The 15,382-nt window shown below is 43.1% G+C and overlaps 1 protein-coding gene across 2 annotated transcripts in view; it reads left to right on the top strand.

Moving 5' to 3' along the window:
- The window catches only part of dlgap2a (discs, large (Drosophila) homolog-associated protein 2a), a 147,271-nt gene extending 131,889 nt beyond the window's left edge, over positions 1 to 15,382 (top strand). For both annotated transcript variants that reach the window (XM_085442584.1, XM_085442585.1), the window contains exons 9-13: positions 5,755 to 5,843; positions 6,704 to 7,143; positions 7,220 to 7,311; positions 10,452 to 10,604; positions 10,716 to 15,382. In XM_085442584.1, coding sequence (XP_085298710.1) covers positions 5,755 to 5,843; positions 6,704 to 7,143; positions 7,220 to 7,311; positions 10,452 to 10,604; positions 10,716 to 10,922 — 981 coding nt within the window. In that variant the 3' untranslated portion in view covers positions 10,923 to 15,382. The remainder of the gene's footprint in view (positions 1 to 5,754; positions 5,844 to 6,703; positions 7,144 to 7,219; positions 7,312 to 10,451; positions 10,605 to 10,715) is intronic.

The following is a 15,382-nucleotide window of genomic DNA, read 5'->3' as shown; positions in this document are numbered from 1 at the left end:
TCGTTCATCTAATCATAAATGTTTAGGTTGAAAACATTACAGTCTGAGAAGACTTATATGCTTCATTCTCACATTCATCTTTAACAACATTATATTTACCTGCCTATACTCTGACTGTACTGCATGAGAACAATTTGAATGGGTCCTCTGTGGTGAGTAAATCATAGCATGAGAAATATACCGTATATAGCCTGAGACAGACAGGTTTCTTTAAGTATCCCTAGCAGCGATGCAGAAGGTTTCATCCCATCACTTTGGACCTTCATGTTGGAGAATTAAAGCTTTATTTTATAAGAGCCATAATTTCTAACAAGTTCTCAGAAACCTTTCCTGGAAAGACTCAAATATTATTGAATACACTAAGCTGTAATACCAGGGAGTCTGTTATTTTACAATTAAGGGATTTTTTTATTCGAAAAGCAAAATTGCTGTTGTACAAATTTAAGAAATTGAGCTTAGTGTCAGTTCACCAAAGCATATTTTTAATTATGACTTTGGATAATGTGTCATAGTCCAGAAGTCTTTGAACTACAGTATGCAAATACTCATTTATTATATTCAGCTGACCTCTTCGTCATCCACGTGCTTCACCCAGTCCTGTAATTAACCTGGATTATCCTTCCTTTGCATTGATTTCACCCTCTCAGCCTGCCTCTCCTACAGGAGGTCAACTTTTAACATTTCTGCACATTTTTTAAATGTTAATTATTGGCTTTGTGGACTCGGTGTTGACTTGACTTCCTCCGGTCCTCCCATTGGGACCACTTTAGAGCCATCTGGGCTGCACTTTTCCCACTTTAGAACTCAGACATGCTTACATTCCAAAAGTCTGATTGATTTATTCACAGCAAGAGTTTTAATTGGAGCCTTAATGAGGTCGTATGAAAAAAGGAGTCAAAGCTTTTAACCTTAAACGCACTCATTGGCTCCAGGAAGTCACCAGGTGGTGTTTGAGTGTTGTGGATGAAAGGCTGAGTCACTCCGTGCAGCTTTCAGTTTCCACACCTGTGCTGATTCTGTGCCTGTGATGATGTATGCACGCCCTTGTATTTCTGCATGCACGTGCCAAAGTATGTCCAGCCTAAAGAGCCTGCTGGACGCAAACTGCACGGCATCCTGGATGTTTTGCCTTCTTTCAGCTCTCATCCATCACAGACATGAAACTCTATCATGAGGTGGACTGGGCTCTGCCTCTAACACGAAGCGAGTAATGGAGGTCACCTCAGCAGGCTGCTCCGTGCACATTTCCTCCCTGCTAATAGCTTCTTCCAAACAGCCTGACAGAATACAAAATAGCTCACCAAAAATGTCACTCCTGAGCTTTAATACTGACCACTCCACAACAAAGGTAGGGCTGACATTTCCAAACAACAGAACTGCACGATATTCTCAACCAATGCATTTGGTTCACTCTCACAGTCATAATACTACACTGAGTCGGAGATTTATGAATGTCAGATGCTTAAAAGGCCTCTTATAGACATTTTGGGCGCTCTTTGAAACACCTGAGGGCTGGAATGATATCATTGGCAGAGAAATGCACTCGTTTTTTTACAGCTATGTGCACTATAGCACAGTGCTTTGATATCAGACAAACATTATTTACTATGCAGGTATTTCAAATTCACATACTAGGATCATGAGTTGTTAGAGTTCATCCTGAGGAGGACGCAATGCTCACATTAAGTCCTGCTTGTCTAACCTTTAAAAAAATCACAGTATAAAAACACATTTTGGTATATTGTCAAAGACTGGATCAACATTTTTTAATTTTAAAATCACCCAGTAAATGATGAGGGAAGTTTGTGGGTAAATGCAAAGTAGAACCAGCTAAAAAAAACCAGGGCACAGCCACGAGTCATTTTTCTGACCTATGCATGCTGTAAATGTGTTCCTGAAATATTTAACCCATGATTAGCTGACTCTAAACAACCCTGCGAGGAAACCCAGGTGACCAAAGGACGAACAGCACTCTCTCTTTCTCTCAGGGAACATAAGGCTCCGCTCAGCTCTTATCAAAGCTGCACCGCTCAGGTTATAAATACACCCGACAGAATAGAGAGCTGATCGCTCAGAACACATCCAAAGTCATCCGGTCCAAAATATGGTCAACATGTGCCCTGGGCCTCATTAAAGAACCACTTACTCAGCTCTCCAGTAATCACAGCTGTGATTGGGCTTTCATTTCCCGTAGTCTTTACCGGACAAATAAAAATAAAGAAGGATAGATCAGATGTTTGTGTAGCTTATGTGTCGACACAGTGGATCCATATTTCACTAGGAGATGACTTCAGGTAAGGGTCGGTGTTGGGAAAAATGAGGTCAGGAAGACAGTCCTATACGGGGGATAGATGAGTGGTAATGAAGAAGATGATAAGCGTTGGCTGGCAGGGGTAGATAACCGCCGCTGGAGAGAAGATGGAAGATGGTATGATTGTGCTGAGTGGGCTGTGGGTGAAGGAGTGGCTGAGACGTGCAGGCAGACAAGCATCTGATTGGAGGAGGGTGATGTAAGGTGTGATGTAAGGTGTGTGGCCAGAGGGGCCGATGGCGCAATATGGCAGCCTCGCTTCTGTCAGTCTACCCCAGGGCAGCTGTGGCTACAACCGTAGCTTGCCTCCACCAGTGTGTGAATGTGAGAGTGAATGAATAGTGGCATCGTAAAGCGCTCTGGGTGCCTTGAAAAGCGCTATATAAAATCCAATCCATTAATATTATTAAGAAAGCCCAGGTAGACAGAGGAAAAGCAGTAAACAAGAAACTGGGGTTTACAGTTTTGATAGGCTGGAACAGATAACTCGATGATGTGATCAATCAGGGACCAAGTCTGAGCAAACGCACTTCACATGAACATACAAGCATGGAGAGGGACTGAAGCAGGCGCTGTAGGAGCCACAGCAGCTGCGTCTGGTCATGCACTGAGGTATGTGTATGCAGGGCAGATGTGAGTGCTGTAATCTGCTTTTTGCAAACAGAAAACGATCTATTTTTTTATTTGCATGAGGAGCGGGGGAAGTCGTATCCAATCATAAGTGGTCACTCAAGATGCATTTTATTGCCAGCTGTGAACTGGTATACTTAGAGCTGTCAGCTTGTGTTTGGATCACTCAAAGCAGACATTGTGGAAACCAGACAGAGACAAGTGAGAGAAAGAAATTAGAAGAGAAAAAGAAGAACGGATGGAGGAAGAACAGCAGAGCAAAATGGTCAACACTGAAGAGGTGTCATTAAATGTGGCTCCACCGACTGTAGCCACGCAGGAGCCATTATCATCCGCCGCTCTGTCCTCCTCCTCCATAGTAAAAACTAATGTCCTCATTTCTATCACTGTGGATGGTTCCACAGCATCCAGTCTACCATAACTGACTAAAAATGCTTCAAAAGAAACCTTATCTTTATACACATATATGATGGCTTTTCACACTATTTAAATTATCTTCATGACCTTCATGAGGTCATCACCTACAGCTAACGGTTGTGCCTCGAATGTATTTCCTGCTATCTGCAGTCATCCCTTTATCCTGAGGCACAATGGCCACTCTACAGAAAACACAGGCCAAGAACAGAGAAATGACATTGCATCAGTAAGTTCAGAAATTAGAGTCCATTAACCTGAACATTTTACTGTTTCCTGCAGTGCAGAAAAACCCAAAAAACACCAGGCGCTGTGAAACAGCCTCACCTGGCATACATGCTGGAAGTCCTAGAGTCGCAGTAGCTCTGCACTCTGCAGTCAGTGGCACTCAACGTAGAGCCCAAATTATTGCCTCTCAGAGTTCAAGTAGCAAACACACCTCCACATAAACTGTTTGGAGGAGCCTGCATGACTCAAGCTTTTATGACTGAAATGTGAGAAAGAAAGCACAGAGGAGTATGGGCTCAAATTGTGGTCATAAATATTTTGTACTTGTAAATAAGGATTTGTATGTGTAAAAAGAATTTGTGTGTGTATTTAGTATTTAGTATTTAGTATTTAGTATTTATTGTCATTGTCAAGAGATTTGTGTGTGGACTTAGCCAAAAAATACGTGTGAAACTCTGGACTCAGGTTTCAAGTGACAAGTATGAATTTTGACCCTGTTTTTCTTCCTTTCATATGATTGGCCAATGTCATGTCAATCTCAAATTTAACTATCCAATCAGAGAACAGATGGGTTTGGCTATTGGAGGGGTGCTTTATGGGGCTTCAGGTTCTTGAAGGGAATAAATGCCCTTTTACATGCCAGCCCAGCGTTTTCCTTCATCACCACGAAGAAAAACAGTCTGTGGTCGTCCGAGTTTGGTGATTTTTGTGTCACAGGTTTACCTGCTTAATACAGGGACTAGCATCTAGTACAGGTAGAGCTGCTGCAAAAACCCACAGAGCTCAGCAGCCAGCGCAACAAATTCTGGATCCTTGGCTTTTAGTTAGCAGTTAGCATTAGCATCACATGCTGCGTCTGATGTGAAAGGACCTTCATGCCTGTGACTCACAGCCATGGTCCCGGGTCAGGCCTGACTTTGTGTTAAACTAATCCTAAAGTAATAATGGTATTTCTAACCACTGATATAGCACAACTTTATCCTTTCAACAGCTACTGAAAGTTAGGGGACCTAGCTGCTATCGGATATTTACATAGAGATCCTCCAGCTTCAAACTGTATTACCCTTCAAGGACCTGCAGTTCAAAAAAGCACCCCTCCAACAGCCAAACCCATCTGTTCTCTGATTGGATAGTTACATTTGTGATTCACGTGACATTGGCCAATCAGATGAAAGGAAGAAAAACAGGGTCAAAATTCATACTTGAAACTTGAGTCCAGAGTTTCACACGTATTTTTTGGCTAAGTCCACACACAAATCTCTTTTACACACACAAATTCTTTTTACACATACAAATCCTTATTTACAAGTACAAAATATTTATGACCACAATTTGAGCCCACAGAGGAACACAAACACAAAGCAGACTGCTCGGGTCATGAAAGGCAAGGAAGCAGACCAGCAGAAATCTGGGCTTTGCTCCCACGAGTCCAGATTTGAGATTTCTGGTTCCACATCTTTGTGATATGCAGAGAGAATGAACGGATGGTGAGAGAAGTGTGTTTCCCACTGAGAAGCATGGCAGAGGAGGTGTGATAATGTTGCTGGTGACACTGTTGGCCATTTATGTAGAACAGCCACAACATTCACAGCGGCTCAGCTTCCCATCTGGTTCCAGTTGGTGGGACCATCATTTGTTTTCCAACAGGAAGATGACCCGAAGCACACATCCACATTCTGTAAGGGTGTCCGGCAAACATGCTAATGGAGCGCCTTCACGTTGACCCGACCTAAACTCAGAGGTGTTTGTGTTGAGCTCTTGCAGCGTGAGTGCAAAGGTGGCTAATTTGAAGCTGCTATGCTTATTGCATAGTTGCACAGCAAAGCATCGAACGAGTTGTTCTCAAACATTTAGCTGGCGCTGTGTGGTGCCATTATTAAATCTAATGCTTCCTTTTGGGCAACTACAAATGCTTTATTGGACATTTTACGTTGTAGAATGTACCCTATAGCACACTGTGCTTCATTCTTTAGCCTAATTTCTGCTCAAACCTAAAAACCACCTCAGTCTTTTTCCGTTCGCAGCCTCCATAAATCATACAATGTTTACTTTCTGACACGCTGTGCACCGTTAAGTTGCTCTGTCCAGTCCCAACCCAATAAACACAGAAACACTGGGGAATTGCAGCTCACATAATGAGAAGCACTGTTTGTATCTTTTCTTCACATTAGGTGGAAGCAGCCACGGACTCTGAATCTGAAAGCAAAGGCTCACGGGAGTACCATTCTGTTGGGATCCAGGTAGAGGATGAAAAGAAAGGGTAAGATAATGGCTTTGGGATTTTCACATCATTACAAAACATCAGGGTTTGATGTTTGATCTCGGTATCGCAGAAAATAGCCCCACTGTCAGTGCCATTATTCGTCATTTTGGCATGTGTACATTCACCCGTGCCTTTAACCTTCCTGCCTTCTTGGGACCTTTTTGTGCCACTGCTATGTGTTAAATGGCTGCCATTTCCACTGTGTTCAGTGGAATATAACCAAACTTGCCACAGGATAGTTTTTACCTGTCAATGTTAATATTCCAGTGTGAATTCCTTAAATCAGCCTAAAATGGCTGAGCAGCAGAAATCCCCACACCCATCACCCTGGGGACCATTTTCTGCCCATTGACTTCCATTATAAACGCTATTTTTCAACCCCAAATTATCATCATATGATTTTATTTTTTCTTCTTTTCTTGGATGTCAATGAAGACTCAGGGCCTTGAAGTTTTAATTTTTAAATTGCAAAAAAAATGCAAAAAAAATAATGGCAGGTCAAAATGTATGTTGGTGCCAATCTTTGGTCCATCTAAAGGCCTACTTATAATGACAATCACATATTACTTCAACTGGTTTTTTGTGGAAATATTTAGTTTCGTTTTTTGGTTTTTGGGGCTTATAACACAGGGCGCTCATGTAATAACACTGGGATTTGAAGGGTTAAAACAACGAAAATATAATTAAAACTTTACATGAATATTTCAGGGAGAAGTAGTTTTACAAGGTTGGCTAATTTAAAGTGGAATAAAATATGGATATATGGTCTTTTTATGGCGTGGCTGAGAATGGTCCCTAGGGTGATGGGTGTGAGTTTTTTAAAGGATGGCAGGAGGGTTAATCTCTTCGCCCGTCAGACAGGGAAGGTTCAAACGCTCCAACAGCGTGACTGCAGCTGTGCAGGCCGACCTGGAGTTGGAGGGCTTTCCCACCATGGAGGACAAAGGCCTGCAGTTTGGTGGGGGATTCCAGCGTCACTCAGAGCCCAGCACACCTACCCAGTACGGGGCAGTGCGGACCGTGCGCACCCAGGGGCTCTTCAGCTACCGGGAGGATTATCGTACCCCTGCTGAACCCCCCAGTCCCCGGGAGACCACCAGCGAAACAACCTGGCAGCTAGAACCCCCCTCCCCGCGGGAGAACGCGGCTTCGCCGGGCGAGTCAGGGAGGGCGTCCCCTTCCCTGCGGAGGGACGGGAGCTGGTTCATGCAGTTGCTCCACAATGAAACAAAGAGGATGGAGGGCTGGTGTAAGGAGATGGAGGCAGAAGCTGAAGAGAATGACCTGTCAGAGGAGAGTGAGTGAATCTCTGATCCTTTGAGCAGAATTAACAGTTTGCATGTGCTCTGTTTAATATGCTGCGTGTCATTCAGTTCTAGGGAAAATCCGAAGTGCAGTGGGAAGTGCTCAGCTGCTCATGTCTCAGAAATTCCAGCAATTCTACTGGCTGTGTCAGCAAAACCTGGTAAGACGTGATTTTATTAAAGTCTGTAGGTAAAGAACAAATAAAACTGCTGTTTACATCATAACTCACATGTAGGTGACATTAACTGCAGCACACAAATAACATGACCATCCACACTGCATGTGATCCAGCCTACCACATCTGTGCTTGAAGGTAAGAGAGAGAGAAATTAGAATGACACAGCTACATCTGGCACAAAGGTGTTAGACTCAAAATATTGATCGTGCTGTAGAATGAACTTTTGTCATTAGAAACAGTTCCACACTTTGTTCTTCAACCTTCAATACACGTTTAATACTTTAGCTGGTGCTAACAAACTGAATCCAACTGCCTGAAAATGTCATTGATTGTGGAAAAGTGCAACATTGAGAATCAATAGCTATTCGGCGCATTTATATGTGACCTGAGCATTCTGAAATAAAACAATACATGCGTGTGTGTGTGTGTGATGCAGCTTTATCCTGGAACAGAGGAAGTAATGGTAGAACCAGGCTCCTATTGAAATGGATCTGAGACACCAGCAGTGCGTGTGGCACAGATGTTCCTCAGCACTATCACAGCCACTGGTTTTGCCTCTAAGTGTATGGCTTGCATCCTGCTATGTCCTGGATCGTCTCCAGGGAACCTTTGCACAGTCTGTAACTTGCGTCCTATTGGCTGTGGTAGCTCCTGCCTCCATGGTTCTGGATCTCGGGGCCCGTTCCTTTGCTGACGTGATCCAAGCCTCTGTGCTGTCCTTTGAGCTGGCCTTTTCTAGCCACTGGTAGGATTTCTTTAGTCAGCCGCTTCCCCTGTCTGTCGATGGTACAGATGTAGGTAGATGGTGCAGATATATCCCATGCAGGGGCTTGGTCATCCAATACACTTCCACCTCCTGTTCCGCATCACCGTCTGTCTTTAGCTGCCTGAGGCTCTCATGGAGCAGCCCTTGTGAGTGCTCCAAGTTTCATACTGTATTGTGGCTCTGACACTCAGTGATCCATGCCCTCCCACTTTCTGTAGCTCATGGAGTGTCTGGATGTTGGACTTTGGGTGAAAACCTCCATGCTGAATGAGGGGTTTCATGTCTTGACATTTGTGACATCTCCTCCTCTTGTGGGCATCTTATTATTCCAGCTGTTTATCTGATGACCGGTAGGGCATATGCATTGATGGTTTGTATCTTATTCCTACTATTCAGCTGGCTTCTCTGCAACTGTCTTACCTTCTGTGAGTTGATGTCTCCCTCACACCTGGCATACAGTTAGATAGGTAGGTAAGTAGGTAGGTAGGTAGGTAGAGGCCAGGTACTATTTCCTCCTGAAGGAGACGGTGTTATGAATGTTTACTCAACAAACCAGCAACCTTGACCATGCCATAAATCCATATGAAACAATATTTCATACACCGCCTTGGTTTGTGAAATGTCCACAAATGAGAAACTTAAAAGGATGTCTCATCTTGTTTTAGGAGCCTGCTTTTCTTTAACGTCTCAATCAACATTTAGGAAGCCTGAATTAAAACGAACGGTGTGCACAGAGTGCTTCTCTGGGAGAATTTCCAGGATTTGAAGCACACACAGGCACAGCCGAAGCTTAAAACTCACCGACTCCTTCCAAATCTGCCAGCTCTGAATATTTGAAGCCTTGAGACTTTGGAGTTTGGCGAACATCACAGGCACAGAGGTCAGAATAAAGCTGATGGAGTTCTGAGTCCATCTCTCAGTAATTAGAGATAACAGGAGTGAATTCTGTTTCTGGCATTCCTCACATGGTGGACACTCATGTTTGAAATCTTAGGGTTTTTGTTTTTTTCAAATGGCTTGCTTTATGAAGGAGAATTATGCTAATCTCATAATACTGTACAAATATCAAAGCCGAATGTAACCCCTATGGAGTCACAGTAAGCAAAGTATGATTAGCAATACTGTAAGTTTAATATCTGTGTGTGATGTTGCAACAGATACAACTTTAGGAAAGAGCTGAAGAAATAACATTTTAATTGGTTAATGAATTTCTACACTTGGGGCCAAAGATGATATTTTTGAGATCCTTTTAGCGACTCCTTGCTGTTTGTTTGGCTAAAAATAATTATCTGATTACTTAATGCACAAGAAACCAAATGAGTTGGGAACTTCAAAACTTAAATAACAAGCCCCCATCATATAAAAAACTACATCTACTCTGCTGCACGCTTCAAATGTCATAATGTTTTAGAGCTTGACCATCTCTGGTTGTCGAGTCACAGCACAGATGTTTGGTCGGTGCAAAGTTTATGAAACCATGGAGCTGAAATAGTTGAAGTTATAAAGTAAAACATGGATGGAAATATATGAATAAAAACAAAATCCTGAATACAGTGCAGGGTGTGCTGCAGCCTGAGCTGTGACAGTGTTGTGCTCCACACCATCAAGCCCTGAAATCAAACAAAGCCTCCTAAGAGAGCCTGTTTCTAATCGCATTTCTGCGTTGGATTTGGGAATAAAGAAATTTGCAATTAAATTAGAATTTGTAATGAACAAAGGTTAATAATATGCACACATTTACCTCAAGACCATCAATCTTTTTTCTCCCTGCATCAGTTTAAGAGCCTCTCATGATCATGTTTTTTAGACGTTATTGTCCTAGAGCACAAACCTGTGTACCCGGGTCCTCGTTGGCGGCGATCAACACATAAAATCAGCTCAGAAATTCTGTTCAGGCGTACGCAGGTTGTGCTTCCTTATCATGAAAAGCCTTCGCAAGAATATTCAGCTTGGAAGAAGGAAGAAGCTAATTTAATGAAAGAAAGAGGGACCAGCACACGGTAAACTCAAACCCATGACTCATTAACCTGCAGCAGTTACTGAGACAATGAGGCACCTTTCAGTCAGATGTTCCTTTCATTTCAGATATCAAGTGATGAATAGGTCTGCACCGACAAAGTCGGCTTAGTATTTCAGGCCCCATTCATGAACGAATGACGGGACCGCTCTCCAACACAAGCTGTTGCCCCTCGTTTCAATCACTAGTTTTGAATATGACGAGGACATCTAGTGGACTGGAGCTGAAGTGCAGTAAGCAGGGTGGCCCACATGTGCGGTGTTACATTATAGTATCTACCTCACCATTTGAACACTCTTAAGAGTATTTGATCTTTCCTCTTGTGCCCGTGCTGCGTAGGACCCCAGTGCCATGCCGCGACCCACCTCTCAGGACCTGGCTGGGTTCTGGGACCTGCTGCAGCTCTCCATCGATGACGTCACCATAAAATTTGACCAGCTGCAGCAGATCAAGAACAACAACTGGAGGCCTGTAGATAGCCCAGAGAAGAAGGTGAGGACTCACTGCTTGCAGACTGATTCTTAAAAAAATGTGGAGCAAGCAAAAAGGATTTTCTAATAAATCGCAAAATTGCATTTTAATCTTTCTCTCTTCTTTCTAAAGGCACCAGCTCCCGTACCAAAGAAGACAATTCGACAGAAGAGTGCAATGACGAGGGAGAAATCCCTGGACCTCCCAGATCGGCACCGGCAGGAAGCCCGCCGACGGCTCATGGCAGCCAAGCGGGCGGCCTCTTTCCGGCAAAACTCAGCCTCGGAGCGAGCGGACAGCATCGAGATCTATATTCCAGAGGCTCAGACTAGACTTTGAGAGGATCGGGTCAGGGGCTAACATGTCTCCCTATTTCAAACAAAACTTTAAAACTAGCCTTTTTCTAGACTGCTAATCTCTCTACTCTTCCTTTATCCATCTGTCGTCTGATCTGATAGCCATCCTCAGTGCCCATCGCCAAAACCCCAGCGGACTGTAGGATGCGCCAAGGCTATACTCCTGCATCCAGAGCGAGTGTTAGCAGAAATGTATGTCTGACATGAGTCGCTTGGGTTTCTCCTTAGCTCACTCTCATGACACCCGACCTACAAGCTCTCTCATCCAGTGTCCTGGATGGATACATCTGTAGTTTTTCAGCATTTGCAAAGTGCCATTTAAAAAGTGCAGCTTTGAGAACCTACCAGCAACCAGGCCTTTGAGCTAAAAGAGTAAATGAGAGATTTATTTATTTCAAGTTGTTCAGAAACGGTTAAAGTTAGTAGCCCTTCGATACTTTTTGATCATTTGAAAATTACCTTATGATTTATTTTCTTTTGGGGAATAAGAAGCTAAGTATCACTAAATTGTTGTAAGTTCAAGTCTTTGCAAAGTGCCAATGCTTGAAATACCTCAACTGTGTGCATGTGGCACTGGTTACACATCCAAGGTTATTCAGGCAGCCCTAAATAAGCTCTGGACTGGTCAGTGTTGAAAAATGCAGCTTTCTACCCAATCTGGTTGTAGTCAAACATTCTTCATGGGCTGGATTGGTGGAAGAATGACATCAGCTCATCAACGCGCACATTTCAAACATCTTTCCTATATATCTCACGTTGCCAACTTTCAGATATCGACATTTACTTGAAGCTGAAAACATGCAAGTCTTGTGCCAACACGTTCATCATGTCAATGCAGTAGAAACCAGTATGAAAGTGTCTGTAACTCCTTAGATTGAAATGTGTAGACAAATGCACTTATGCACTTATTACAGTTCTCTGTATTTCCAAGGGAAATGTACATACCCCAGTTCACAATAGTACTGTTGTATTTTTGAATTGTGAGTGGGATGAATATTCATCGTGTTTCCCCACTGCGTCTCCACTGTTTTCCGCCCTTTCTTTTGCTCTTGACTCCTCTGGATTTGTTGCACACATGCAGTCATTTTGATCGCGCACACACTCTACGCCGCACGGCCGTCTTTTCATCCACCATGCTTCTGTCAGGCCCTTTCAAGTTGCACCCTCAGCCACAGTTAATGAGGAGTGATGGAGAGAAAAATGTCAAAACATAAACAAAATATCTGCATACGCGCTTCTTTAATCTATGAAGTACTTTGTAATTTTTCCCATTTCTTGAAAAGTTCAGTGTAGTTTGAAGTCTCCCTGTGGCTGACACCCTTTAGGAAAAGATGGGGAATAATGAAATGAAATTGGGGCAAAGGCTTTTCCAGAGGGATGCAAGCAGCAAGTCTCAAATAGCTAAAACTCTGCAAGAGCCCTGCTGAACAGAAAGAACGGGCTGTGCACACCGATGCCAATTTTAAGTAGTGAATGGAGATTTGCACAATCCTAAATTCCACACAAACAAAAGCTAAAGATCACCTACATCTATATATGCAACTGTTACAGAGGTCTGGGGTTTTCAAAGTGTGGTTCGGGGACCTCCAGGGGTCCACGACTCAAAATAGTTTGCTGTCAATCTGTACGGGCGCAATACACACCAGTAAAACTATTGTAATCAGTGAAGGAATAGCTGGTTTGATCCAATCCTGGTCCGTGATTGTGTTCCTCATAAATTCATTCTGAGCAAAACGCTAAAATTCTGCTGCTTAATTATGAAACTTTGGTGCCGGTGATTTCGACGTTCGCTCCACTGTGTTGCTGATGTCGCTGTCAAATCATTGACCTAAAGACTGAAGTCTATTAGTAAAACCTTTGGGATAATCAACCCACTAAATGGTGCTGCTTTTTATTTAATCAGTACAGTACTAGACAAATAATCAAGTCGAAATAATGCGCTGTCCACTGAACGGTACATCACTTTAAAAATCTATTTTTATGACTAATTGTGCCCGAGTGCCTGGCTTCATTATGGGTGGGTTCAGGGATATGAATCATATGATAGCAGTAAAAAAACAAAGTCCCTGGATTTGAATAGTGTGTGTGTGTGTCTGTTGCTGATGTGTGAGCGTGGATCTTGTTTTTGTAGCACAATGCTGACTCTAAGTCAATCTAAGGTCTGCGCGTCATTTTCCTATTACTACCCAGCTGTGGCCTGACCTCCATCGCCCGCCGCACCCCCACACAGATCTACACGCCATCGCCGTGCCATCAGCTGTTTGATAAATTGTATTTTAGATACCTTGATTTACTTTTTGCTCCTGCGAATTGTACTTTTGAGTAAACGCAGTATTTTTTGAACCATACGCATCCTTGAAGACAAACTCCGAGCATACGTGGGATTCACACTTGTTTTCAAGCTACCATGTATGACACATTCCTCATCTGCCAAACTTCTTGTAGCAAACCTCAGACAACACATTACAGAATGACCAGGTAACCAAAGTCTGCGATGGAGTGACAGCGTTTCAATAATGAAACAAGAAAACACGGCGAGCTCGAATTCTGTTGGGTTTTTCATTGCAGAGGCAGGGAGCTTTAATAGTGAGACAGTGGGTATCTGGAAAGCGTCTGGGTGTGCGATGCCAGGCAGTTGGCAGAGCGGGGACGTTCCCCTGCTGTTGCCACAGTGGCAGACAGACGGCAGAGAGACAGACTCGGGTTGACATATGCTGGCTTAGAGGAGACGAGAGCTCGGCGCTGAGGCCCAAACTGCTGGTGCTGTGTGCTGTTCTGTAGCTGGAAGGCTGTTCATGTGAGGATCGCTCGCTGCTGCGCCGGGTCATTTTTAGCCTCTCTTTGACTAAGCAAAGCAGCTTATGTAAGATTTTGGGTCCTTGGTGAGATCAAGCAAACTGCCTCTAAGGCCCTTCAAAGCTTGTGTTGATAAATGTATTGCTGAATTGTGGCCTGCACTGTAGAACTTAAGCATCAGCACTACATGTTTCTGCTGGGCTGAGGCTGAAACGACTGAGGAGTTTCTCCCTTACGTATCTCGAGCAGGGCCGTGAAAAACGTAGTATAACCGCCACCTGATTCAGTTTCAAGCATTTCATTTGCACCTTTAAGACGCATCGCATAATTTGCCAGGAGGCCTTTTTTTCTAGTCGGACCTTGAAGGAACCAGGGGAGATGGAAAAGGGCAATAAGGAGACGAGTGTGAGTAAATTTACAGATGCATTTAGAGATAAGAACTGTGCAGAAATCATCCCTCCCTCATCCCCCCACAGACAAACCTCGCTGCTCTGACGGCTGGGTTTTGTCTCCCAGTGAAAATCGTTTTCCATCGATGACACCGTTTCTTTTGAGGTGTAAACGCATTCTCACATGAACTCTTTTTCACAGAGCGATCTTGTATTCCCTCGAAGCCGACTGTAGCGCTTATTCTGCGCTGAATCCTTCTGGATGACGCGCAGCATGAATCCGATACTGTGAGCGCCAAGGGAGTCTTCTTTTGAGGATGCAGTTGCAGCGCTTTCCTTTAGGTGGCCCGCTGAAACCTCGTGTGAACCCCGAGCGTACAAAATTTCAACAATGCTGTATTCAGTGCCAGGAGGGCAGCGGCCAACTGCAAGTGCAATGTCTTTGACTTATCCAGCAAACTGTAAAGTTCTTACTGCACATTAGTTTTACGTAATCAAACCATGACTGCCGTCGCCGACCCATCTCCAAACATGCGGTTTGAGCTTGTATCTACACATTCTGTGGCCTCACTTCTGGTACGACTGTCTATGCGCGTTAAACTCTAGAACCCATGACGTGAACTATTTCAAGGGGACTTTTTGGTAATCGTGCCATGGAAAGAAACACACTGATACAACACTTCCTAGAAGTTGGAATGTGAAACAACTCTATAATTACTAGACAAAATGAAAAAAGGTAGTTGTTTAGCTAAAACTATTTTCATCTCTTGTATATCATATCTATAGGAAGGATGAATATAATGCCAAATATTCATTATTTGTAAAGAAATATATATATAGATATATAAATATAAAATATATGCTTCATTGAAACAACTATTTTCTGCACTTGCTCATGTTTTGCTGTTATTCTCACTTTGTTATGGTTCCTTTCTAAGCTGATATGATGGCATGCAAAAAAAAACAACTGATTTTGAATGTAGGCTTATTTATTCTTGTTTTTAAGAATTATGACACTGTCACACTGATGTACATTTGTTATGTATTTATTTAAGTCTGCCACACGTGCATCTCTCAAGGCGCGTTCTTTCAGTGCAAGTTACCTTATCGTTAATTTATTTTGTATTATTATTATACCATATGCATTTTCCTCCATTCTTTCAGAGCTGTTGGGAGATTTTGCCTATTTGACTCGTTGATCATTGCTTAGTTCACTCAGTGTAAATAATTCTGCAATTAAATTTTTTGAGAAAACGTT

The sequence above is a fragment of the Copadichromis virginalis genome, linkage group LG19 (genome assembly GCF_057382275.1).
Source record: "Copadichromis virginalis isolate Kocher_CV1m ecotype Utaka linkage group LG19, C_Virginalis_male_GT1.1, whole genome shotgun sequence".
NCBI classification, from domain to species: Eukaryota; Metazoa; Chordata; class Actinopteri; order Cichliformes; family Cichlidae; genus Copadichromis; species Copadichromis virginalis.
This window is presented reverse-complemented; position numbering and strand designations above follow the sequence as displayed.